The following is a 24,146-nucleotide window of genomic DNA, read 5'->3' on the forward strand; positions in this document are numbered from 1 at the left end:
TTTCCAATTTATACATGCATATTTTTATATTTAAAAAGTAAAACTTAAAAATTAACTTTTTTTACATGAAGCAATCGAATATTTCAAATGATAAACAAAAAATTAGGAAGCTTTTGGAATAAATTAGATGTAAATTCATAGTTCAATGACCTATTTGATGTTTTAGTGACCAATTTGTTATTGTTGAAACTTCAATGGGGAAAACAAAAATTTACTTAAACATTAGTGGCATTTGTCTACTTTACCCTTTTTAATTTATAAATTCACTATGTCACATCAACTATCCAATAAAGGTGCAACGACAATTAAATCAAAAAGACATATCTTAATTAAATAAAAACAAAAGTGATCAAATCTTAATTAAATAAAAATAAAATTGAGTAAATATTATGTTTTTTGAATTCAATGAAAAAAAATATCTAACATTTAGTTTACCCTAAACTTAAATATGAATTAGGAAAGGAATCAAATTTTTAAATAAAATAATACATGAACTCATAGTCTTAAAAATAAAGTATATGGACTAAATTTTAATTTGAAATAATAAATGAACCTTGACACACTCAAATCATTTTTTTATTAATCTGAGGTAAATACAAGACAATATATGTTAAAAGATAACTCATAATCTTTTGACATTGAATACTCACACCCCTGATATTTATGGTGTTTGAACATGGATCCTTAAAAAATAAAAATAATTCATTTATCACATAAGTACTTGATCCATAAACCATCTAAAAATACTCATTTAACTCGTTTACTTTTTACTTTTAAAAATATAAGGGCACAATATAAAAAATTAGCCCAGGCGTTTGCATTTTTTTTAAAATATTAAGGCATTGCTCATCTAGTTTGCATGTTTTTTTTGTTACCCTCCTGAGGCTGTTGAACTTGCAGACTATTTCGTCCGATGATCGACGCTCTGGAAAGTGGCAGGAAATGTAGGCTAACCTTCTTACATGTTTGCTTAATCGTTTCTATTAAAAAAAAAACAGGCCCGACATTTCCCTAAATTATCATTTAATTTCTATTTTTAGACTGTTTTAACCTTTAATAAATTAATTTTTTTTAATTAAAATTATCATTCTTTGATAGAAATCATTAACTAACTAACAATCAACGCATATTACTTATATGTCATTTTTATATGTGTTTAAGTACTAATGTGACATTATTATTCGAGTCACGTGTCATGTTATCACCTTAGGTGATGTATCACAAATCACATTATCATCTTAGATAACATATGGCATGTCAACAATTTAATATATAAAAATATTACCTCAATAACATGCGTCAACCATTAGTCAACTAATTATTTCTATCTAACATGAAATATTTTGACTAAATTGAAACATAACAAAATTAAAATACTCTAAAAAGGTATAAATCAAAAAGATTATATTAACTAACATTGAGCTAATCTTGACATTACGCAAGGGTAGTTCATGGATCCGAGTCTAGCGTTGAAGCAGGAATGCGAATCACATCATGGAAAGTTGGCCAACATGGCTATTGGGTTGTTACCCTAATCCAACCCACAAGATATTGGGTTAGTAGACAGTCCCACTAGACGTCTTGAGAACGGTAAAATTGGTCCAATATAGTAGGCGAACAAATTATTTAGGTCAATACGATATCAGATATTTTATTTTAAGAACTACGACGTTTGCTACAGTGACTTGTAACTCAATATTGTAGGCGGATTAATTATTTATGATATTAGATATCTTATTTTAGGGACTACGACAATTGTTAGAGTGACTTGAAACTTGTAACGTGGGGATGATAATTTTAAAAAAAAAATATTTTTATTAGAACTTATCACTCCGATGTGATAAAATTTTAATAAAAAATATAGATTTTTTAAAACTTGTTACCTCGACGTGATGACTTTTTATTTTATAATTAAATTCTCAAATTATTTATTTTTGTTATGTAATTTTAAATCTTTAAATTATAAAACTATTTCTATATTTAAAATAATTGTATTTTTATATATTTCTATTTTCTTAAAATTATTATTTAAAATATTTAAAAAATAAAATAAAATCTTAATTACGATCGAGGGATTAAATATAACATTACTCATCAATTTAATGCACTATATCATTTCTATAACAATAATTAAGGACAACTAATCACATTTTATTCGTTTTATAATAGAAAAAAATAATATTCATTTTAATTTTTTAAAAATTTCAATCCTCATAAATTTTTTAACATAATTTATCAACAACTTATTAACTTTACTAAAAAAATATATTCCTAATAATTAGTTATTCTTTAATGGCACAATAGCATTTAAAAAATGTTTAATATAAAAATAAGTGTATAAAGTATCTCTCGAAAAATATTTTAGTATCTAAAGATTTTTTCGTTAAAAATAAGTGACTAACGTTTTCCCAGTTACATTTTTACGTGCCAATCGTTATTTTTTTAACTTTTAACAATAAAAATATTATTTTTAAAAAAGATTTAAAAAAAAGATTTTTTTATAAAAAAAACTCAATTTTTACCAATTTTTTTTTTAAAAAAACTAAAGATTTTCATTTCAACCCATCACTAACCATCGCTGAACATCATCATCATCATCATCGTAGAATGGTTGGATTTTGATCGGAATTGTGCGGTGCTTCGAATGATTGTGGTGACATGACTTATGAACGTTGGAATCCACCAGAATCGTCGAAGAACAACGACGATTGCTTAAAATCCAATGAATATTTGAACACTTCTCCACGACAAACAATGGCAGACTATAATGAAATGCTAACGAGTGTTTGATCGAGAGTCGACGCTGGTATTTATGACGACGATGATCATGACTGGCTGACCGATGACAGTTGAAAGAGGGAAGAGGGAACGAAGAGGGGAAGCACGAGTGTTGTTTGAGTTTTTTTCAAATAAAAAATATTTTAATTTTAATTTTTTTTAAATAAATTCTCAAAATTACCACACATGTTACTCAACGAAGATTTTAATGGCGGTTAATATCTGGGTACTTAACGTTGAAAATATTAAACACCTATTTTTTACAAAGAATTTTTTATGGAATAAAAAATATTTTTTAAGGTATAATTTATGTACTTATTTTTGTATTAAGCTTTAAAAAAAACCGGAATTTCTATTAAAACTCGGAATTTAAATAAAATATAAAAAATGCTGGAAAAAACCCCCTCTATAAACGGACTCCCGCTATTTCTCCTTTCTCACCAACACTACTCAAAGCTCGCAACGCAAAAGTTTCGTTCATTTCCTTTCTCCTTCTTGTCTTCGTATCTTATACTTTATTTCCCCACTCTCTTTCTTTAATGGAATCCTCTCCCCGGTCATCTGTTATCATCATCGGCGCCGGCGTCTCCGGTCTGTAACATTATACAATTCTACCCGACAATATATTTAACTCTCTTTTTAAAACGAAAAAACATGTGCATATTACATGTTACTATGAGATAATAATTTGAAAAAAAGAAGATTGAGATTGTTCTCTTATAATTGAAGGGTTTTTTGTAATTCTGGACAGGTTTATCGGCGGCGAAGGTTTTGGCTGAGAATGGAATTGAGGATTTGTTGATCTTTGAAGCGTCTGATAGAATTGGCGGTAGGATCCGGAAAGAGAAGTTCGGAGACGTCTCGGTGGAGCTCGGTGCGGGTTGGATTGCTGGTGTAGGTGGCAAAGAATCCAACCCGGTTTGGGAGATAGCCTCGAAATTAGGCATCCGGACCTGCTTCTCCGACTACAGCAATGCCCGCTATAACATCTACGATCGGAGGTCCGAATCTGAATTTTTTAGGTGTTTTCTTTGGTGGCGAATGGTTGAGATTTAAATATTGCTACATGTGAAAAAGAAAGCCACATGAGCGTTTTGATTAAATTCTGTTAAATCTCTGATTTTCGAGAAAGAAAGAAAAAATGAAATGAAATTCTGCATCTGGATGAATTAAAGCAAATACTTTCTTTTTATGAATGAATTGCAGCGGGAGGATATTTCCGAGTGGAATCGCCGCCGACTCGTACAATAAAGCGGTGGACTCAGCACTTCAGAAACTAAAGGGCCTCGAGTCAAACAATGTCGAAGATGCCACCGATAGAACCGACTGTTCTTTGTAAGAAAATATGATAATATCATAATTATTAATTTACTTTTTAGCAATCATTGGATTAATCTTTCCTTTTCAATTGTGGATTTTTTTAGATCACCGAAGGCACCAATAGAGCTCGCAATTGACTTTATCTTACACGATTTTGAGATGGCAGGCAAGTTGCACGACTCATTTTTGCTTTCCCCTGCTTGGATGCTAAGGAAAGCATTTTTGTTTTTCGTTCATGCATTTGGAATTTTGGATTTGTTTTTTACTTGGTGAAAAATATGCTCCAGAAATCTGTCATTAGAAATTTCTGTTACACAAATTCCTTTCACCACTATCACATTGAAATGCACGAGTCTTTTAGTTCTTTTTTGCTGATGCTTGCTGTTTTAGCATACAGAGGTAGAGCCAATATCAACATACGTAGATTTTGGGGAAAGGGAGTTTTTGGTGGCAGATGAAAGAGGTTTTGAATATTTACTGTATAAAATGGCTGAGGAATTTTTATTTACCTCGGAGGGTCAAATCCTGGACAATCGCCTCAAACTCAACAAGGTATGAACCAATCCTTTGATATCTTTTATGACATAATGTTATGTTTTTTTTTTACTGGATCATAGGATGAAAACAAAGGAAAAGAAAACCTGAAGCCCGGTTTTATATGCATGCACTGTTTTCCTTTTGTTTTTAAGCTTGATTGAGTCACTTTTGGTAGTTTGCAGATGACGTTTACTAAAAGTTATTTTAACCTTTTGTTATTATTATTATTTAGATACAATCATTTTCTTCGGTTTCACCATGGAGGGTCAACTGTTTTCTTTTTTCCAATTTCTTTTGTTGATTAATTATTTTGCTCCTCTTTCTTTTTCCTTTTTCTTAATGTCATCATCATGGTTGGAGAGACGTTGACCACTGCTTCATTTCCATCACTGTAATGATCATTATCAATAGCAAGAAAATAGTTAAGTCAGCCTCAAATGTTGGGCCTGTTCCCAACTATGAGCAATCTCGATACAAAGCGGGGTTACGCTTAAACAGTACCTTATAGTTTTTATTCTAATTATATTTCTTTTTAATGACATTAAAGGCACTTTAGATTCACTGAAGTGATACTGACCATCCATTAGTAGGGACCCGAATTCTCCAATTTTCAGTATTCTGCAATCTGCACCGTCCACAATGACCTGAGAACAACACCCTGGAGTTGAGAGATGTCCTGTCAAGCTTACATAGGGACATGCAAATAGAGAGTTCTCCATTTATTATGTTGGTGTATTCACTATCGTTGCTCTAAATCAGACATCAATTACCTTTTTATTTTTTTCCTTTCATGCTGTTTACAATGCCTTACAGTCTATAGAAACCTCCTGTAAGTGGGTAATGAATGCTTGGACCTCCTTGGCCCCTTCAATAAATCTTTCCCTTTCTGCTAGACCGCTTCTGGTATCTGAACTGCATGGTTTCTCTTGCTTTGACTTCTAAGAATCTCATGACTCATAAGACGTTTTGGCTCTTGCCTTGGAGTTCACCTACTCTAGAATTTTCTTATAAAAAAAATTCAGTTCAGTAATCTGTTCCAGTTGACTATCATACAATTAAGAGGGTAATATTAAGATGCTGAATATGTTTTATTTGTTTGGGCATGGACTTGGGGCAGGTTGTCAGGGAATTGCAGCACTCGAGAAACGGAGTCACGGTGAAAACAGAGGATGGTTGCGTTTACGAAGCAGACTATGTGATTTTGTCTGCTAGCATTGGTGTTCTCCAAAGCGACCTCATTTTCTTCAGGCCACCTTTGCCCGTAAGTGTCCTTTTTTCTTGCATTTCCATAAACACTTATTCATCAACATCATGTGATTCATGAAGATCTTGACCGTTGAATCAATATGATGAGAACCCTATGCTATAGGTCCCCATAGATGCGAGTTACTAAATTGTTTTCTGGTCTTTTGTTAAGGTGTGGGCCACAATATTAAATATCATAAAGTTATAAACAGTCAAAATGAATAGCTCTACCCACTTAGCTGTATTAAATAGAGTTAACTGGTGGGTGATGAAAGGGATATATATTTTCAAGGAGCCTTTATTATATGCAAATACCATGGGTTGCACGATGATCCACAGATTTTGACATTTTTGTAACCCATAGGCTCTTGTGATTAGCTCTTTTCTGGCGTTGAGATTTTTTCTTTTACTGCAACACGTGTACTTTGTGGGGTTAATAAATTTCAAATAAAATATTCTTCATCATACAGCTGCATTTCTTGTTTCTTTGGATAAAAAAGAAAAGGAATATAAAAGTGGTACTGCCAGATGCTATGATTACCAATTATTAGTAAACGTGTTAATCTTTAGCAATGTTATAATTAACATGCTTTTCCTCGGGCACTTATGATTTCATAGTTGCTTTCTTAAAAACTTAGTTACTTATGGGGACTATAGGCCACGCCATGATTTAAGCATTTTTCTGAGCAGGTAAGTCATGTTTAGATCTAGCCTTTGGAAGCCAGTGACATAATACATTCGCCTTAATGATGTTTGTGAGGATTAGAATGAAGTTCATGTCTTCATTAGATATGTAGGGTTTCAGGTGTTTCCACTGTTGTGGCTACAACCAAATTTGTAATTGGGCTATTTGATAGACCAAAGCACAAAGAAATTTAAGGAAAAATCTCCCACTTGCCCTTCTATTCATAATGGAATTATAAAAAGCTTCATAGAGATGTATTGAAATAAGACTTTTCTTATTATGATCCATATTTTATGGATTAAATACTAAGTTAAAGATAATGTTTAATGATGACAGAGGTGGAAAACAGAAGCCATTGAGAAATGTGATGTGATGGTGTATACCAAGATCTTCCTCAAGTTTCCGTATAGGTTCTGGCCTTGTGGGCCTGGAAAGGAGTTCTTCATATATGCTCACGAGAGAAGAGGATATTACACGTTTTGGCAGGTTAGTTTGATGGCTATTTCCTTTATAATATTGTTGCCAGCTAACTTTGATGTTTTATCTGGCTAATCCTCTTGCCACTATCTGGTATTATAAAAATTCAATCTTCAATTCTTTTACTACCTTGAAATATTTCTGTGGCGTACTGTCCTTGATCCTAGGCTGCTCTATTTGCCATGTAATAATAAAGAACCCCGTTTTCTGGAGTGAAAAAAAACCTTACGTTACTTAAATGATTAAGCAGCTGCGAAAAGCAGATACAATAATTATTGGTATGTTATTAGTTTCTAATGAAGGTGGTTGACTTTATCTGGTAGGGGCTATAATTAACATTTAATAACCTAGAAGCCTACGTGATGGGTCTAAATTTAACGAATAATATATAGATTGAGTTAACGGGGATTACACTACATACATATGACACTGCTAAATAAATGACAAGGCTAATTCTACTATCAGATGTATAAGTATCTTACACACACACACACACACATCATACACATACCTAAACTCTGGAAAACATTAGTTATTTTCCTTGTTGATAGTAACCGCCAGAAGAAACACCTGAGTTATTTTCTGATGTCTTTGTGGTGTGGATGAAATGCCTTTGATAATCAGTTTGATTACCAAAAAAATATTAATCAATATATTTGCTTGACGTTGAAGAAAACTGAAATATGAGGATACTCCGTCTTTATCTTATAAATTATATTTTGATGTAAATCCGTGAGAGGTTGTATCATCCATTCATTTTTTTAACTACCCCTGGTCTATTGGTCATCAGCAAATGGAGAATGCATACCCCGGTTCGAATATTTTGGTCGTAACTTTGACGAACGATGAATCAAAACGTGTGGAATCTCAATCCGATGAAGAGACGTTGAAGGAAGCTATGGTTGTGCTTAGAGACATGTTTGGGCCGGAAATACCGAATGCCACCGATGTACTTGTTCCCCGCTGGTGGAATAACAGGTTCCAGCGTTGCAGCTACAGCAACTACCCTATGGTCTCTAATGACCAAGTCATCAACGATATCAAGGTCAAATACTAGTATTTTTCTATTAGTAAGCATGAATCTCATAAAGCAGGCAGCGTTAGATTATTCAATCATGATTAACTCTCTATAAATAAATTGTTACATTCAGGCCCCAGTTGGATGCATATTCTTTACCGGTGAACACACAAGTGAAAGATTCAATGGCTATGTGCATGGTGGACACCTTGCAGGTAAGGATGGTTCGATCTGATTCGAGAGCTCGGTGAATCGACGTCATTGTGTAATGTGTCCTCGATTTTAAATGTCGAGTGTTACAGGTATTTGAGACGGGCAAAACTGTCGTGGAAGAAATAAGAAGGGATGAAAGACGTAACGAAAAACAGAGCCAAAATTTCTTGATAGAGCCCTTGCTAGCACTAACATTAACTCAGGCGGATGCAGTGTCAAGTCTCCATAAGTGTGACGTTCCGACGCAATTGTATCTCAGCGGCAAGCTCGGCATTCCCGAAGCGATATTATGACTGCATGGACAAAGAATGAGAAGGATGGTTTGAATCAGAACCCCTTAACAAAATCCATGAGGTGAAATGAAAGTGAAATATCGTACGGCTTCAGGATTTTAGCGACAAGCGACCATATCTGTACCAGTTCAATGGATAGGAATGGGAAGAGAGATATAGAAATATGAAATCACATGGCCTATTCTACTTGTAATAAAAAAAAACTGGTAATTTATATTGTACATCATTGAACTTGAATTTAATTTTCAAATTAATCATAAATCTCCAATTTCACATCATTAAACTTTAATTATTAACAAATTTAAGATTTATGATTAATTTGAAGATTAAATTTCCTGTCCTACTTCTTACCTGCACATAAAAGTATGTTTAACTGACTACCAGGCTAAATGTACTAGACTAGCTGGATGGATTTAATTTTTTTTCCATTAAATAATCTAATTTATTAATAATTGAAGATTTATGGAAAAAAATATTAGGACTAACCTACATATTTTTGGAATAATGCGTTGGCAATAGCAAGAAAATCTCCTCTGGCCTTCACTTGGTACAGCTCAACCCCTGCTTGCCATCTATTTGAGAATGAAATCCATTGTTTTCTCCATTCCACCATTTTTGGAACTCTCATTTTTCTCCAACCCCTTTGACAGAGAGTTAAAATAGCTTGAAGCTCGGGGCAGATAGTACCCTTTCAACAGTCCACTCCAAATTTTGTTGGCTAATCAAGGAACAAACGCATAAAGATCCAATGTTAGATCAGTAATAAAGCTTCAATTTGTTATTAAGAAGATGCACTACGTTCAACATTACCATAATCATGAAGTTTGCTTTGCTTTGTTGCTGCGGTATCGAACCACATTGTCACTTGCGTTCTAGCATTCCATTCATACTGTCCACACACAGTGAATATAACTTCATAGCATTCCAACCAAAATAGAACAGTAAGATCGATGGGGATGCATTATAAAATTAAGGGTAGACTACGTATTTAGTCGCTCATCTATTCCCGTGGTTCTGTTTTCGTCACCTGTTGTTAAAGAATTAGCAGTGATGCTGACATGTCACTATAAGATAATGCCCCATAAGCAGTTTTGTTTATTTTTTAACGGCGGATGACCGAAACAGAATCTTAGGTATGATTTAAAAATAATAATTGAGTAAACAAAACAGAATTGTGAGAATAAGTGGGTGACTACATCAATAGATTACCCTAAAATTAATATTGGTAAGGCTCTGCTATGCTATGTGACCAATGAGAAGGTATCCTATTATCTACGTGAATCGTTCAAGCTTTTAAAGTAAGGGAAATATTTTGTACACTCCTGTCTCATCTCAATTGGATTTTCTGCCAACATTTTTGCACTTTCAAGCCATGTTCCAAGTAGAAAATTGTCATCAGAAGCAAGTAGTACAATGATATCTTTTATTAGTTGAATAAACTTCCTTCCTTCGAAAAGCTTTCACTGCATCCAAAGACACTTGGTTTGCTAGCTTTGACAACACTTGACGTGTTAAGTCAACCAGATCATATCTGTCAAAAAAAACTCAGCATAAGTGGATATAACTCCTTTCCATATTTTACTTCCTCTATTAGAAGCTGCTTTTATCTTTTGCTGTTGATAATAACATATTGAAATATGAAAAAAAAAGAGTAACCTATATGTGAGGCTCCCAGCTAAATCATTTTCAGCAGCAAGGAAGAGCTTTAAAGCATTGGCGACCTCCGAGTAGAATACCACAAATGTGCTTCAGGTAGATCAGAGCTACTTTCCTGAAATGAGTAACTTCTGCTTCTAGTTTTCGAGCGGTATGTATGCAAGTTGTTTGGCTTTGATGGTTGAGATCCAGAACTGGTTGATGGATCCCAATCCGGAAATTTGGTTATGAAATCTGTGTTATGATCCTGCCACAAAGGAAGATGCAACATTAACTCCTATTTAAATGATAGAATGTCCTAAAATACAAAACTCAAAAGCTAAATTTAGCAGCTGGAAAATTCATTCCAGGTAGATACATTTCCATTAAGGCTTTATTTTACAGGGAAGTAATATGAAAAATGAATTAGCAATTCATCAGTGTATTGAAACATACAGCAGTTCTATCTGTACAATTGTGAACTGTGTTATACAATATTGCCCATGCTTCTTCAATTTGTTGAATTGATTTACCATACCGTCCGTGGGTGTAGCACTTCAGCCATTCCTACAAAGCAAGAAGTGGCAGTGATGGTTGACAATATAGAATTAACACCTTCCTACACGCAAGTCACTGTGTCATTCGTAACTTGAAATATAATGGACTTTTATCTTTAACAAAAATAAGGAAGAGGAAGAAATGCATGTTTCATCAGTTCTGAGTTATTAAATAATACATCCTTCAGGCAATTGAAAAGAAGTGAAAACAGGTGAATTACCAGAACTTGAACTTTTTCCTTTCGATATGCCATTTCAGACATCAACTCATAAACAACCGGATTCTGCTCTATTCCTTCCATGCACATGCCAACACCTACCTACACTTCATAACAAGTTCGATGATTGAAACTGTTCTATACAAGTAATATGTCAGAACATGGAAGTACACACACACACACACACACATATATATACACACACACACATAAAAGTCATATAAGGCCATGGAATGCAAAAGGTAAGTTAAAAAGAATGGGGAAAGGATGGCATCACAAACAAAGTTTAGACACAGAAGTTAAAAGACTTTTTAACTTTTCCATCAGGTTTCATTACAGAAAAAAAAAATCCTAATTCATTCTAATCCCGAAAGCTTTAAATATTTAAAATGTTCATTTCTAGCAATGATTAGAAAATATTCAAAAAGGAGACACTCGCGTACCATGGTTGAATTTTTACTGATGCAAGCATCCACTGGACTTGAAGAAATTGCATCCAGTGTTCCATGCATTTCAATATTTCCTCCAAAATTATGCAGTAAACGCCTGATAAAGATATTTTCAAAATGATAGTGAATTCCATAATACAAACATCAAATTACACGTTAAAGAAAAAGAAAAAGAAAAAGATTGTCAGAGAGAGAGAGAGAGAGAGAGAGAGAGAGTTTAAAAAGAAACATCTAACTAATGGTTATGGAATGCCATGAAATTTCAGGAGAAAATGATGAGAGAATTACCAGACATAAGGAGTACCAAAAACTGAGAGGAAGTTGCCCATATCGGTTTTCAGCATGTTTCGGGGCATGTTTAAAATATTATTTTCTTTGTAATAATTTTAGTTCACAATAAAAAAATATTATCTTAGTTATAATATTTTAGATTATAATAAAAATATTATATAAAAATTTAACATTTTAAGTTACGTTTATTATAAAATTTTATATTTTTTGATAAATTTTTTAACCATATATTGCTTTTTATCATTTTTAACCTTAAATCAAACCGTTAAAACTTTAGTGGAAACTATTACTCTGCTCGTTTATATTCTTTGTACTTGCAAAGAGAGCTAACAAATTGAAGTTTTTTTTAGAAAAAAATTATATTTGATTAAAGATCAATTCTTTATACTTTGCAGTTTAATTGAGGATAATTTTAACTTAAAATATTATTTTTTTAATTTAAAAATTATACAATTTATAATATTTTCAATTATAATTGAAAAAGTTACATTATAGTGGATTTAGAACTTATAACATAAAAAAATATACGATTTTTAAATGAAAAATATAATATTTTCGATTTTAACCTAGAACTTTACTCGGTTTAACATATAAGATCACTCTTTTTGGTAAAAGAAATTACTACAACTTATTTATGTTGTTTTTTTTAGTATTCTATTAACAAATTACATTTTAAACTCCCCTCAATAAAACTCAAGTATACATATAAATTATATTGTTCGATTTTGAATTATTTAAAAATAATAATAATCTTTCTTATTACTAAGACCGTTGTTTAAACATATTAATGATGCCAGATTTAAAAAAAACATTTAACCTGAAATTCCTTTGTAGCATGTGAAATTGAATAAGCTGCCTACCTCCTGACGGATGGTCCACAACCATCCTGCAGAGCCACGACTTGTTTAGGTTAGGCACATATTGACTCTAAAATTTGAATTTTCTTCGATTAAGTACTTATTTTATTGATGGTAACCATTGTAACACCCTAAACTCGATTGGGCTTAAAGTGTCATATTGGGCTGTCGAGGAAACCTTGATCCTAAAAACATGTTCATTTTATTTTCAAATGTACTGAGTGGTATCATAATAAAACATAAGCAACTGTTATAAAAATACTTTTACAAAACCGTAGCTCCGAGACACATTATTTAAATCAAAATAATACATCTTAAAGTTTACAACTCAAATACATAAGTAAGGTTCTATGAATACATATGCCCACTAAAGTTACAGTACGTTACTCTGTCGAAGATGCTGGAAGTGTTGTGGCGATGGTGCTCCACAAACTACTCAAGCTACGAACAATGCCAACGGAAAACATCGAAGGTTGAGCTTACAAAGCTCTGCAATATAATAGCTAATCTAGAGCAGTATAAGAATTCCACAAACTAAAGCATGCTAGAAACATAGTACTAAGCAGCAGGTACAATCATGATTCCAATTAGAGCTACCTACATAAGGTCCTCCAGTTCTATCTCTCGAATCTAATATCTCATGCTTCCCTTAGTCTTCAATAATGGCCCCGCCATGAGTATACAAGTACTAAGTCTCTAACTGCATTATCATCCTATAATGCATCATCATGCTAAATACAATGACGGTACACGGTATCACTCAACAATAAGTATGATCGTGGCGTAGCTCGGGGTCATATAGCATCACGGAACTCACACATCTATTTGCTTTATAGAGTTACCTTGGGTAGATCTGGGTCGCACAACATCAACATCTTTCAAGTATCTCAGGCGAGGTCCAGGTCACGTAGCATCAACATCTCTCAATACCTTAGGCTAGGTCCGGGTCAGACAACATCGACACCTTGCATGGCTATACCACCCATCTTGAGTAGTTGGAATGTGTATGGGTCACATAACATCAGTACCACATTCAACTAGCGACTAAAGTGCATCTTGCACTGCTTGGATATATTCAGATATTCTATGCACACAAGACGAGCGTCCTACTGCTAAAGTAACTGGGGTGTCCTCACCGTTTCCCGAGCGACACACAAAGGTATAAGTCTTATGGAATCTTACATCATAAAGATTTTATGCACAATTAATGTTATTATCTCATTATTATTATAAGACTCTCATCTAGAGCCACGCCTTAACACATGTCAACTGATACCACACTGCAGCAAGCGAAGTAGCTTGATCACTCGCTACTGAACTCATTGAAGTTAGGTGAGGTCATATCCCCTTCACTCGAGACTATCCCGCTTATCATCTTGCCTAGGACGTTATGGGAGGGGGTATTAATACTTATGGGGTATTTTACTCATTTCTACATCCGGAGAGGTCTCTAAGCGTTTCACAATTTCCCGGTGATTATGGTGCTTACAATACAATGACTGATTCACTAGTTAGCCCAATACATGACTCGGGCTCGTTACTAGGTAATAACACTCCTAACGCTTTTATCCTAATTCTCACAATACCTCTTGAAGTACTGGAATGACTTATCCATTTTCGGTTCACTGACGTTTTCGAAACACCACGCTCTTCATCGATACTTAATCTGACATGTTTATCGTACAACTTATCGGACATCTTATGTATTGATCCTCAATCCCAACTATCCGTATATGTCATCGATTAAAGGTACTTTAATGTATTACATTTAATATGGTTACACCAGATGTAACCTACTCATACGAGTGTTTTTTAGGTATGCTGAGTCATTTATGTCCCTCACGGACTAAGTCTTATTATTACGGATCGTCCTTAGATCTTACAGACCTTAAACGGGTCAAAAGAACATTCAACAACACTTAGGACCTTTAATAAATGCAAATCCATCCTTGTTCATCGAGCAAAACAGAGAAGAGATCGGTAATTTCTTTCGAGGGATCGCTCATTTTCTCCAAAAGAAATGATCGATCCTTTTGAAAATGGATAGATCATTTGCTGGATAGAAACTTTGGGATCAATCCCTTTGGTCGAGGGATCGATCCTTTTTCTAGGAATGAATTGCTTAAGCTCGGGAATCACTCAAAAATCACCCCAAACGACATGAGTTTGTTTCTAAACTTATTTAAAAGCTTTAGTAAGTTATTTAGGGTCATTAAGCATAATTAAAACATGCTATTAACAACTAAAACATGATTTGGTTGAGAAATCAAAGAGGAACCCTCAAATGCTCAATCATCCAAATCTTAGCAAACACCAAGAATTTATGAAACTTTAATACTCCAAAGGATTAGAAATATACTACATTGAATTTAGAAACCCGAAATGAAGCTCATTTTTCTATCAAGCACCCTCATTTTTTTTACTTTGGTTGATTTTTCCACCATTTTTCCTCAAACCAAAATGAAGACAAATATTCTTAACATAAGATGGAAATGATGAAGATTAGGAATATATTTGAAACTTAATAAGGTAATGAAGAAACCTCAATCACTCACATTGAGCTAAGCACTTGCTATGGAGGAAGAAAATAGAGAAAGAAATAAGAAATGAGGAAGATAAGATAAAATAAAGAACCCCACGTGAAAACTTAATATAAAACCCTAAATTCAGTTTCCAAATTTTTCAATGGTCTAATTGCACTTTTAGTCCTTCCTATTTTGTCTCATATTCAAAAGTCACATTTTATAGCTATTTGGGCCCCAAAACCAACCCAATTAAGCCCAACAACTTAATTTATAATTTCACATAATCTACTTAACTTTCGGGTAAACCCGAAATTACTAACTAGTAATTTGGGGTGTTACACCCACCCTGAAATTTTTTGTGCCCATCCTGAAATATAAGTTTTCTTTGATTAATTACTTATTTTACGGACGATGCTTACCCTGAAATTTTATTTGCACCCGTCTCATTTAAAAACTTTATATTATTAACATATATGTGTCCACCCTAAAAAATATTTATGAATATGCCATATTATTGACCAGAACCATCGTCCATTATTTTGAAAAATCAACCCAACATAGCAATTAATTTGACTCATAAATGTAAAAACCAATGAGATATTTTCAGCTTCATATTTTGATTGGTAACAAGTATCCGGTGAAGGATCTATCTTATCTGCAAGCACATCTGCTTCTTTCTTGCACGCCGTGTCAACTTAAAACCACGATTGCCACTTGTCTACTTTTATTGTTTTCTGTTTTCCTTTTATAAAATTGTGATATTTCAATCTCAATATAATATAAAAAGCATAATAATTAAAAAATGGGTAAATTGCGGTTTTCTACTTCAACTTTCAATTTTAATATATTTTAATATCTAGACTTTCGTTTTTTTCAAAATCATATTTAATGTTTATTTTTATTTCATTTTATTATCTCGCATTAAAAACTTAACGAATAGACTAGTGTGACATAGTTTCAGTGGACTTATGACTAATCCGAATGCGAGAGAATGGCGAGACGACCAACATAGTTCAGTTTCAGGCCCATTGGATGGTTGCCCATAGAGATCGAAGGATGCAGAAATCGAAGAATCCATCGTCGCTCCGAAATCGTGTTCAGAGGGTCGAAAGGGCACGGACTTAACGTTTGAGTTTCATCGGTCGACGAGTTGTGATGGTCGATCACTGTGATACGACGACCGACGAGCCTGTCCGTTAAATTTTTAATGACGGGATACTAAAATAAAAATAAAAACTGAATTAGATATAATTGGACTTATGACTAATCCGAATGCGAGAGAATGGCGAGACGACCAACATAGTTCAGTTTCAGGCCCATTGGATGGTTGCCCATAGAGATCGAAGGATGCAGAAATCGAAGAATCCATCGTCGCTCCGAAATCGTGTTCAGAGGGTCGAAAGGGCACGGACTTAAACGTTTGAGTTTCATCGGTCGACGAGTGTGATGGTCGATCACTGTGAATACGACGACCGACGAGCCTGTCCGTTAAATTTTTAATGACGGGATACTAAAATAAAATAAAAACTGAATATTAGATATAATTAAAAAAAATAAAACTTTAGATATTAAAATGAATCAAAATTAATATTTAAATACTAAATGTGTAATTCACCCTTAAAAAAATAGGTAAAAAATAACAACGGTCAAACTAACCTCGGTGCAACACACGTATAACAAAAAGCAAGAGGGACAGTGGGGCACGACTCAATTGAAGCATGTGCAAATAAAAACAATGGGAGAAGAGGCAGTAACGTCAATGACAGTAAAGTAACACATTCACAACGACATCATCAAACCTAGAAATACAAAAGAAAAGCCATAACCAACAACCAACCATTTCTTGTAGGTGTATATATCATACCAACAAAAATCCAACGACACGGAGGATTCCGCTGCCATGGGTGCCACCGAGCATGTAAAGCTGTTGTTTTCTCTTGATGGCCGCTCCGGTTTGCTTAATAATCACTTTTCAAGTTTTTCTCAGCGGCTGCTTTTTTGATGCAGGTGGTGGTGGTGGAAGGGGAAAGTGAAGAAGAAAAGAGAGAGGAGGAAAAAGGAGCGGCGGAGGAGAAAGAGAAAGTGGACTTGGAGAAGGGACAAGTGGGGGCTTTTGTTGAAGACAAGAGTTTAGAGAGAAATGAAGACCAAAGAGATCATTTTCATATCTCTATGTTGCAGACATTGAACCCAACAAACCCTTTAAGGATTGTCGTCAATGGTGGTACCAGAGTGGCTCCTCCTCCTCCTTCCCAGTCTTCTAGGTTTCAGGTTCCTGCTCCTCCTTCCCAGTCTTCTAGGTTTCAGGTTCCTCCTCCTCCTTCCCAGTCTTCTAGGTTTCAGGCTCCTCCTCCTCGTTCTACACCAACCCCACAAGTAAGAATTTCAACTGCATAAACGAGAAATTCAACAAATTTCATCTTCTGTAGTAAAATTTTTCTTAAAATTCAACTGAAATTTTCTTGGTTTCCCCCTCCCCCAGCAATCAGTGACAACACTCAACTCGAGACGATTCACCAATAAAATAACCCTATTATTATACTTGGTGCACAAGGTTGCGGCTATTGCTCTTGTTGGTTTTCTTATATTCAAGGGAGTTCAAGGGCTAATCGATGCATCGAACCCCGCTAGACGAAAAGAGGAGAGGGTGCTTAAATATTTCTTGCCACAAGTTGAAGCTGCATCTCTTTTGAGCATCACTCTGGCATTTGCTTGGCAAAAGGCTTTGCGGGAATGGCCTCGGATCATGGTTTACTTCATCATATGGTGCACTTTCTTCATGTCTTTATCGGCCGGGATCCTTCTGATTTGCTTCCAAAAGCCTGCAACGGACGGCGTTGGAGTCTGCTTCATCGCTTTTGCCATCGGCAATGGCTTGTATGCGTGTTGGGTCTCTCAACGAGTCGGATTTTGTTTCAAGGTGTTGCTCAAAGCACTCGAACCGGTTGACAAATTCCCCGACTTGAACGGACCTGCTTATTGGATGCTTGGGTCTGGGTTCTTGTGGATGTCCCTGTGGATCTTGGCTGTCATTGGAGCCTTGAATTTCTACTACACTCCATTGGTTATAATTGCATTGGTCTTGAGCTTGGCTTGGACAACTGAAGTGATGAGGAATGTAGTTAATTTGACTGTTAGCAGAGTGATTGCTCTGTATTATCTCAGAGGAATGCAGTCCAACACTCAGTTCTGCTTCCAGAGAGCCTTGTCCCGGAATCTTGGCAGTGCTTGTCTCGGTTCTTTATTCGTTCCAGCAATCGAAGCCTTGAGAATCGTGGCCAGAGGCTTGAATTTACTTGAAGGAGAAGATGAATTTATGTTCTCTTGTGCTCATTGCTGTCTCAATGTTATGCAGTCCATCTTCAGATATGGGAATGGGTGGGCATACGTACAGGTAGTCAACTTCCCTTCATAACTGCTTGTTACATGCTTGGATCAATTGTTATATTTTGAATTACTTGCAGTTCAATAAACTTCTGGATTCTAGTTTTTGCTTGAGGTCCATGAACAAGGATTATTCTGTTACTGCAGATAGCTGCCTATGGAAAAAGTTTTGTTAGGGCATCGCAGGATACTTGGGCACTTTTCGAGAGGGAAGAAATGGTATCCATCGTTGATTCCGACATGACAAGCGCGCTTTGCTTCCTCACTGGCGTTTGCAGTGGTTCGATTTGTGTTATTGTTGTGGCTGCTTGGACTGCAACAGTCCACCGACCCTTCACTGCCACCATCTCCCTCCTGGCCTTCTTCATTGGATACCTCATGGTTAGCCTCTCGGACTGGAATACCCCTTTTTTTTTTAATGAAGAAATTCTGATTGTGTGATCGACTTGGATTTTATATATGTTATGCGACGCAGCTCCATGATTGATCTAATTTAAAATGCATTATAAAATTGGCATTGACAGACGAGGATCGCCATGGCATTGCCGCATGCATGTGTGAGCTGTTACTATGTCTGCTATGCCGAAAATCCCGAGAACCGGTTGTTCGATAAAACAATAAAGGAACGCCTGGAGATGATAAAGACCGGTCGGGATGTGGTGATGGCAACACCACGTGTGCCCCGTCGATTTACGAGATAGCTTCTGCCGGCGAGTCGGAAAAAGAAACGGGAATAGGGATTTTCCTACGCATGTACATACAGAAATAATGCAGGAAAATCCCGAAATTTAGCAGGCATTGGTCAGTTTCAATGGGGGTGTGATGGAAGAGACTCAAATAAGGCCAACTTTGTATGTAAAATGATTAACTATTATTGGATTGCATTCCAATCAGCAATGCAACCATGACAATGCTGTAATTTATATTGTTATTATTAATATTGTTAACATAATGCTAAAAATTTATTTTCGACTGTTTACCTGATAATTATTTTAATTTATATATTTTATAGCACTTTAATTTTTTTTTATTTTAAATTAAAACAATCATTAATATTTCTTGTAATAGATTCACATGAATTGAAATATTATCATGACATGGTCACATGTTAATAAGTGATAATCTAAACATAATGTCATTTCTGAAAAAGATATTTAATTAAATTAATTATAATCAATCAAATAATAACATGATATTATCATATTAATTTAAAATTCAAAAATTAAAAAATAATCAAACCTAGGCTTAATGGATGAAATCCTCTTCCCTTAGAGATCAAGTAAAACTAGAGATTTAGTTATATTATGATATGATATACTGTACAACTAAAATTAAGATATCGTTGAATTCGTTGAGTGGTTAGATGAATTTTTTTTGAGATCATGAGTTTAAAATGTATGTGTTATTAATGATCAAGAAAAATTACGAATAAATACTATTTCATAATCACATAAAATAATTTAAAAAAATGTACGAACCGAGCGGCATCAATGATAAAAAATAGTTCTTATACCTTGAAATACCGAGTTCGAGCACTAGAAATATCAAGGACGCGGGTTTTTAATGTCAAATGGTTGAGTTATCTTTGAATAATATCACGTCATCATTGATTTAAAAAAAAAATATTACATCAATATTTTTATTAATTTTTTAAAAATGAGTGACCAAAATGAAATTAAAACATAAAATCAGATATGATTTTAAAAGGAATAATAGTTTGATGATCAAAACGAAACAAAAGTGATAATTGAGGCACTAAACATATAATTTATCCAAAATTTTGTTTAAAAATTATTTTAATTTAAAATGAAATATTAAAAATTAAAAAACACTGCAAAAATAAATAAATAAATAAAGACGTTAAGACTTGAGAGTAAATGTTAACATTACACTGTTACTTCGAATACCTTTTAGAGGAATATCAATGAAAGGATCCTAGCGTTTACCATTAATATCTGGTCCCATAGGTCTCACCTGCAACTGCTACTAGTGCTATAGCCTGAGTACTACAGCTTATATTATAAATACTCCTACCTAATCCTATTCAACAGTTTAGGGTTGAATATGTTTGATAATGTAGGATTAGCAAATCAAACCAAAAAAAAAAGCAAGTACAAATGCATGTATTATTGATCTCCTTAAAATTCGTTCATGGGGAAAGAAATTACAAACACATGTACAGATACCTTTTTAATAAGTACCTAACTACGAATGAATAATACAAATCCCCTACCGACCAAACAGAATTCTTTATGAAAATAATCAAGTAAAGGAAGAGCAAGTTCATCATCAAACTCAAAAGCAGTAGATTCTAAGTCAATTTTGTATGGTAAGGAGACTAAGGAGCCATAACATTAACAGTCAATTTTGGCTAACAAGTTCTTCTGGAAGAAGCATAATAAAACTTAGCCCATTCATTGGGCATGGCCCACGAGGACATCACAAGGCTGCTGTAGTTTCTGTAATAGGACTGGCGGTGGGTCACATCACGATCCTCATTGACTCCACATGGGTTGTAAGATCCATCCAGATAAGAAAGGAGCTGCATGGTTAAAATGAAAGCAATCTTGATCCTGATGGAATAATATAGAGATACAATTATGGCCGATAAAAGCAACCTCTCAGTTACATGTTGAATTTCCACATTCTAATGTACTTGCTATTATGTGCGGTGACAACTTTTTTCATCCCAACTGCCAAGCATGTTATGGGAGGTCGACAAGCTCTAGGTATCTGGTCAATTTCGGCATCATCCGAGAGCCTTAATCCTTTCTTTTTCTCGATGGAAGCATGCATATTTCTAGAGGAACTGATCGGCCTCTCATCATCAATGACACATCTTGAAAGAACTTTGCCCGTGTCCTGATTTAAAACTCGAAGCACACCATCTATTCCACCAACAACTAACGTTGAATTATCACTCTGCAAATGATTCAAGGAATACACAACATTTGAACTTATGCGTGTCCCCCACAAAGATTTCATGGTCCTGCATATTCAAGAGCAAGGTAATTTAGCCACTCATTTGTCAACAGTCTTTATGACCAGATATTAACACAGATTGATAGATCCCATCCAACCTTTTCTACCTTGGACAATAGAGTTGCAGTTTCATTACTCCTTTACAAGAAGGAAACTTGAACTAATACCAACAAAGAATTATATGTATAAAGGAAAAAAGGAAGAAGAGGCAGAATAAATCCTCACTTAACTAACATACCTAAGGTCCCAACAGTACGTATATCCCACTGTTGTCCCAGCAAACACTAAATGAGAACTAGGGTTGAAACACAGGGTCCTTATGCCTGTAAGAATAAGAATAAATTAGGTTAATGTTTAAAATGTAAAATACCAAAAAAAGAAAACTGAAAAAGAAGTGTTAAATGCCAGATGTTCATAAGTTTTTAATCATATAACCTGCCGAGTCAGTTGACCTCAGTGTAGCTACCCGCTGATCAGACGAGAGGCTGGATATCGAAACACTACCAAGAGAGCTCCCGCTGACAATCAACTGATCATCACTCAAAGCTAAGCATGTTACAGGGCCAGAATGCATCCTGCAATGGAGAGATCAATAAGCAGGCATTAAACAGATTATTTCTAACATCAGATGAGAGAAAAACACACACACACACACGAAACATATAACATTAAACAAGCAGATTGCATACTTGATAATTCGTGAACATATCCGGCTGTACATGTCAAATACACGAGCAGTTCCATCTTCACATCCAATGACAGCCTCTGGATCAACGTACCTAATGTGGTTTAAGAGTGGAATTTTAGACTAGAATATGTTGCCAGACAATTCTGTAAATCAACATAAACTAAGCATCTATTCATACCGCATACATAAACCTTTTGAGAATGTTCCTTCACGCGAGGGAAATATACTTCTTTTCCCATTTCGTCTCCATATGCCTACACGGGTACCAAGCAAGCCAACAATCTGTAAGAAAAACAAGCATAGAATTATTTAGAAGAATTTATATAACTAAATCCTCTGAAAACTTTCAATATAACCTAATTAAATTCTTAATAGAGCGGTAGATGTTTAAGGCCACTTGCATGCTGATCTAGGAGACACAGTTGTGGAAAAAGAGAGGTTAGTGATGAGCAAACAAGGAGAATTAGAGACTGGTAGAGAGATTAAGCAGCTAATGACTAACTGTTAAGAAGAGAATGAAGATACCTTGCTCTCATCAAAAGCAAAGTCAACTAGGTGGGAAGTATCAGGAATGTAATATTCTTCCTCACATTTGTAGCTGTCCAAAGACCAAAGGCGCATGACCTGGTTAAGTTTCCATGTAAAAGCATGAGAAGACTTAAGGGTAGAGTAAAAACCTTTCATACAAAAGAAGGATGAAGTTTACTACAAAATTAAAGGAATCCATGATTCCTGAAAATCTTGGAGGAGCATTTAACATTTTATTGACATTGATTCAGCCTTAAGATGGAAAACTAAACCTTTCTCAACTCAAGATTGGCTTTCCAAGCATAACTTGGGTTTGGGGAATCTAATTACTATTAATAGCATATAAAGTATAAAGGAAAATCCAAAAAAGATGATGACGTTCCACATCTTCCATGTACATAACCATATGCTTCCAGTATATCCAATATAATCAAATTCTGACCATTCACCATCCACAGTTAATTACCCAAAATTTGTATTTGACTTAAAAAAGCATGGGGAATTCTCTTTCTGGTAGTATCTTTCAAATATGAGTAGAATAGATAGCATAGCACCCATATTGGATGAACTTGTGCACATGAAAATGGTGAGAACAATGCCTGGTCTTTTGATGAATCAACGAAGGCAAGGTACGCAGGCTTGATTAAATGGAGAGAATTGACATACAAAGACAAATGCAACAAAAAGTATACCTTGTCACCTACACCAGTGAGAAGTAAGCCCGTCTTCATCCGGCACTGATCAACCCTAACAAAATGCAAGATTAGAAACACTCCACGCCTCAGTTTCAACTATCTTTTGTAACAATATAAGTAGCGACTTTTGGTTAATGATTTCAGTTGTCGAGAAGAACTAGACTCAGCAGAATCTCGCCGCAGCTTGAAATATAACACTTGCAGTAACTCAGACTTCTTAATGACTGCATTCCTTAATTAAAAGTAAATAAAAAAGAAGCAATTATAAGGTAAATCCTTGAATAACAAAAGAAAGTGATAAAATTGAGGGAGTACCAGGATTTGCAAACGGCAGTGCAGCGAACGAGGTCGAAGACGTGAAGGAAGGAGAAGATGGTACAAAGGATATCATCTTCGAGCCATTGAATCCTCGCCCCACCTATCACGCCGCCTCTCTTCCTCATCGCCGTCAAACCGCCCGACGGTCGGTGTTCCATAGTTTTGCCTCGCTTAATCCCTAAGACGCGAGGGGATAATGAAGGAATGACCCTTTTTAAGGTTTCGTTAGAAAAATAGTCCCTAAATTATACTCGATTTGCATATTGATCTCTATCACGTTTTGGGAAAACTACTCCATTAAGTACTAAAATATCTTCTTACTCATATTCGGGTCACTAATTTTAAAAATCGTCAATTTAATCATTTAACTTTTGAATTTAACTTATTTTATTAATATTTTGGTTAAAATATGTATTTAGTTGCCCAACCGCAACTATCATTTTAGTTTCATTT

General features: G+C 34.7%; 2 protein-coding genes and 2 pseudogenes across 3 annotated transcripts; 2 read left to right on the forward strand and 2 right to left on the reverse strand.

Annotated features, from left to right (window-relative positions):
- Nucleotides 1-3,234: 3,234 nt before the first annotated feature.
- Nucleotides 3,235-8,581, forward strand: LOC120199547 (polyamine oxidase 1-like). The gene is made up of 10 exons (XM_039200591.1): nucleotides 3,235-3,369; nucleotides 3,530-3,779; nucleotides 3,985-4,113; nucleotides 4,203-4,264; nucleotides 4,496-4,650; nucleotides 5,753-5,896; nucleotides 6,902-7,051; nucleotides 7,833-8,087; nucleotides 8,194-8,278; nucleotides 8,367-8,581. Exons 1-10 carry the CDS (start codon nucleotides 3,318-3,320, stop codon nucleotides 8,564-8,566), a joined length of 1,482 nt encoding a protein of 493 aa, XP_039056522.1. The 5' UTR covers nucleotides 3,235-3,317; the 3' UTR covers nucleotides 8,567-8,581.
- Nucleotides 8,582-9,047: 466 nt separating this feature from the next.
- On the reverse strand, nucleotides 9,048-11,488 carry LOC120199549 (annotated as a pseudogene).
- LOC120199548 (CTL-like protein DDB_G0274487) lies at nucleotides 11,138-19,360 on the forward strand. 2 transcript variants are annotated; one of them, XM_039200593.1, is made up of 5 exons: nucleotides 11,138-11,143; nucleotides 17,172-17,474; nucleotides 17,581-18,492; nucleotides 18,630-18,863; nucleotides 19,007-19,360. In XM_039200593.1, exons 1-5 carry the CDS (start codon nucleotides 11,138-11,140, stop codon nucleotides 19,181-19,183), a joined length of 1,632 nt encoding a protein of 543 aa, XP_039056524.1. In that variant the 3' UTR covers nucleotides 19,184-19,360. The 2 variants fall into 2 exon arrangements, with proteins under 2 accessions (XP_039056524.1, XP_039056523.1); XM_039200592.1 differs by lacking the exon at nucleotides 11,138-11,143 and adding an exon at nucleotides 16,905-17,016 and having other exon boundaries at nucleotides 17,106-17,474.
- A 1,236-nt stretch (nucleotides 19,361-20,596) lies between these two features.
- On the reverse strand, nucleotides 20,597-23,880 carry LOC120199550 (annotated as a pseudogene).
- Nucleotides 23,881-24,146: the final 266 nt, after the last annotated feature.

The sequence above is a fragment of the Hibiscus syriacus genome, unplaced genomic scaffold (assembly GCF_006381635.1).
Source record: "Hibiscus syriacus cultivar Baekdansim isolate YM2019G1 unplaced genomic scaffold, ASM638163v2 tig00005459_pilon, whole genome shotgun sequence".
NCBI classification, from domain to species: domain Eukaryota; kingdom Viridiplantae; phylum Streptophyta; class Magnoliopsida; order Malvales; family Malvaceae; genus Hibiscus; species Hibiscus syriacus.

Excerpts from the sequence above, each read along its gene's own strand:
- LOC120199547 (XM_039200591.1), top strand. The coding sequence starts at position 3,318 with ATGGAATCCTCTCCCCGGTCATCTGTTATCATCATCGGCGCCGGCGTC. Across the intron at positions 5,897-6,901 it reads TCTTCAGGCCACCTTTGCCC|AGGTGGAAAACAGAAGCCAT; the intron begins GTAAGTGTCCTT and ends TAATGATGACAG. Across the intron at positions 7,052-7,832 it reads GATATTACACGTTTTGGCAG|CAAATGGAGAATGCATACCC; the intron begins GTTAGTTTGATG and ends ATTGGTCATCAG.
- LOC120199548 (XM_039200592.1), top strand. Across the intron at positions 17,475-17,580 it reads GTTCTACACCAACCCCACAA|CAATCAGTGACAACACTCAA; the intron begins GTAAGAATTTCA and ends CCCCTCCCCCAG. Across the intron at positions 18,493-18,629 it reads ATGGGTGGGCATACGTACAG|ATAGCTGCCTATGGAAAAAG; the intron begins GTAGTCAACTTC and ends CTGTTACTGCAG.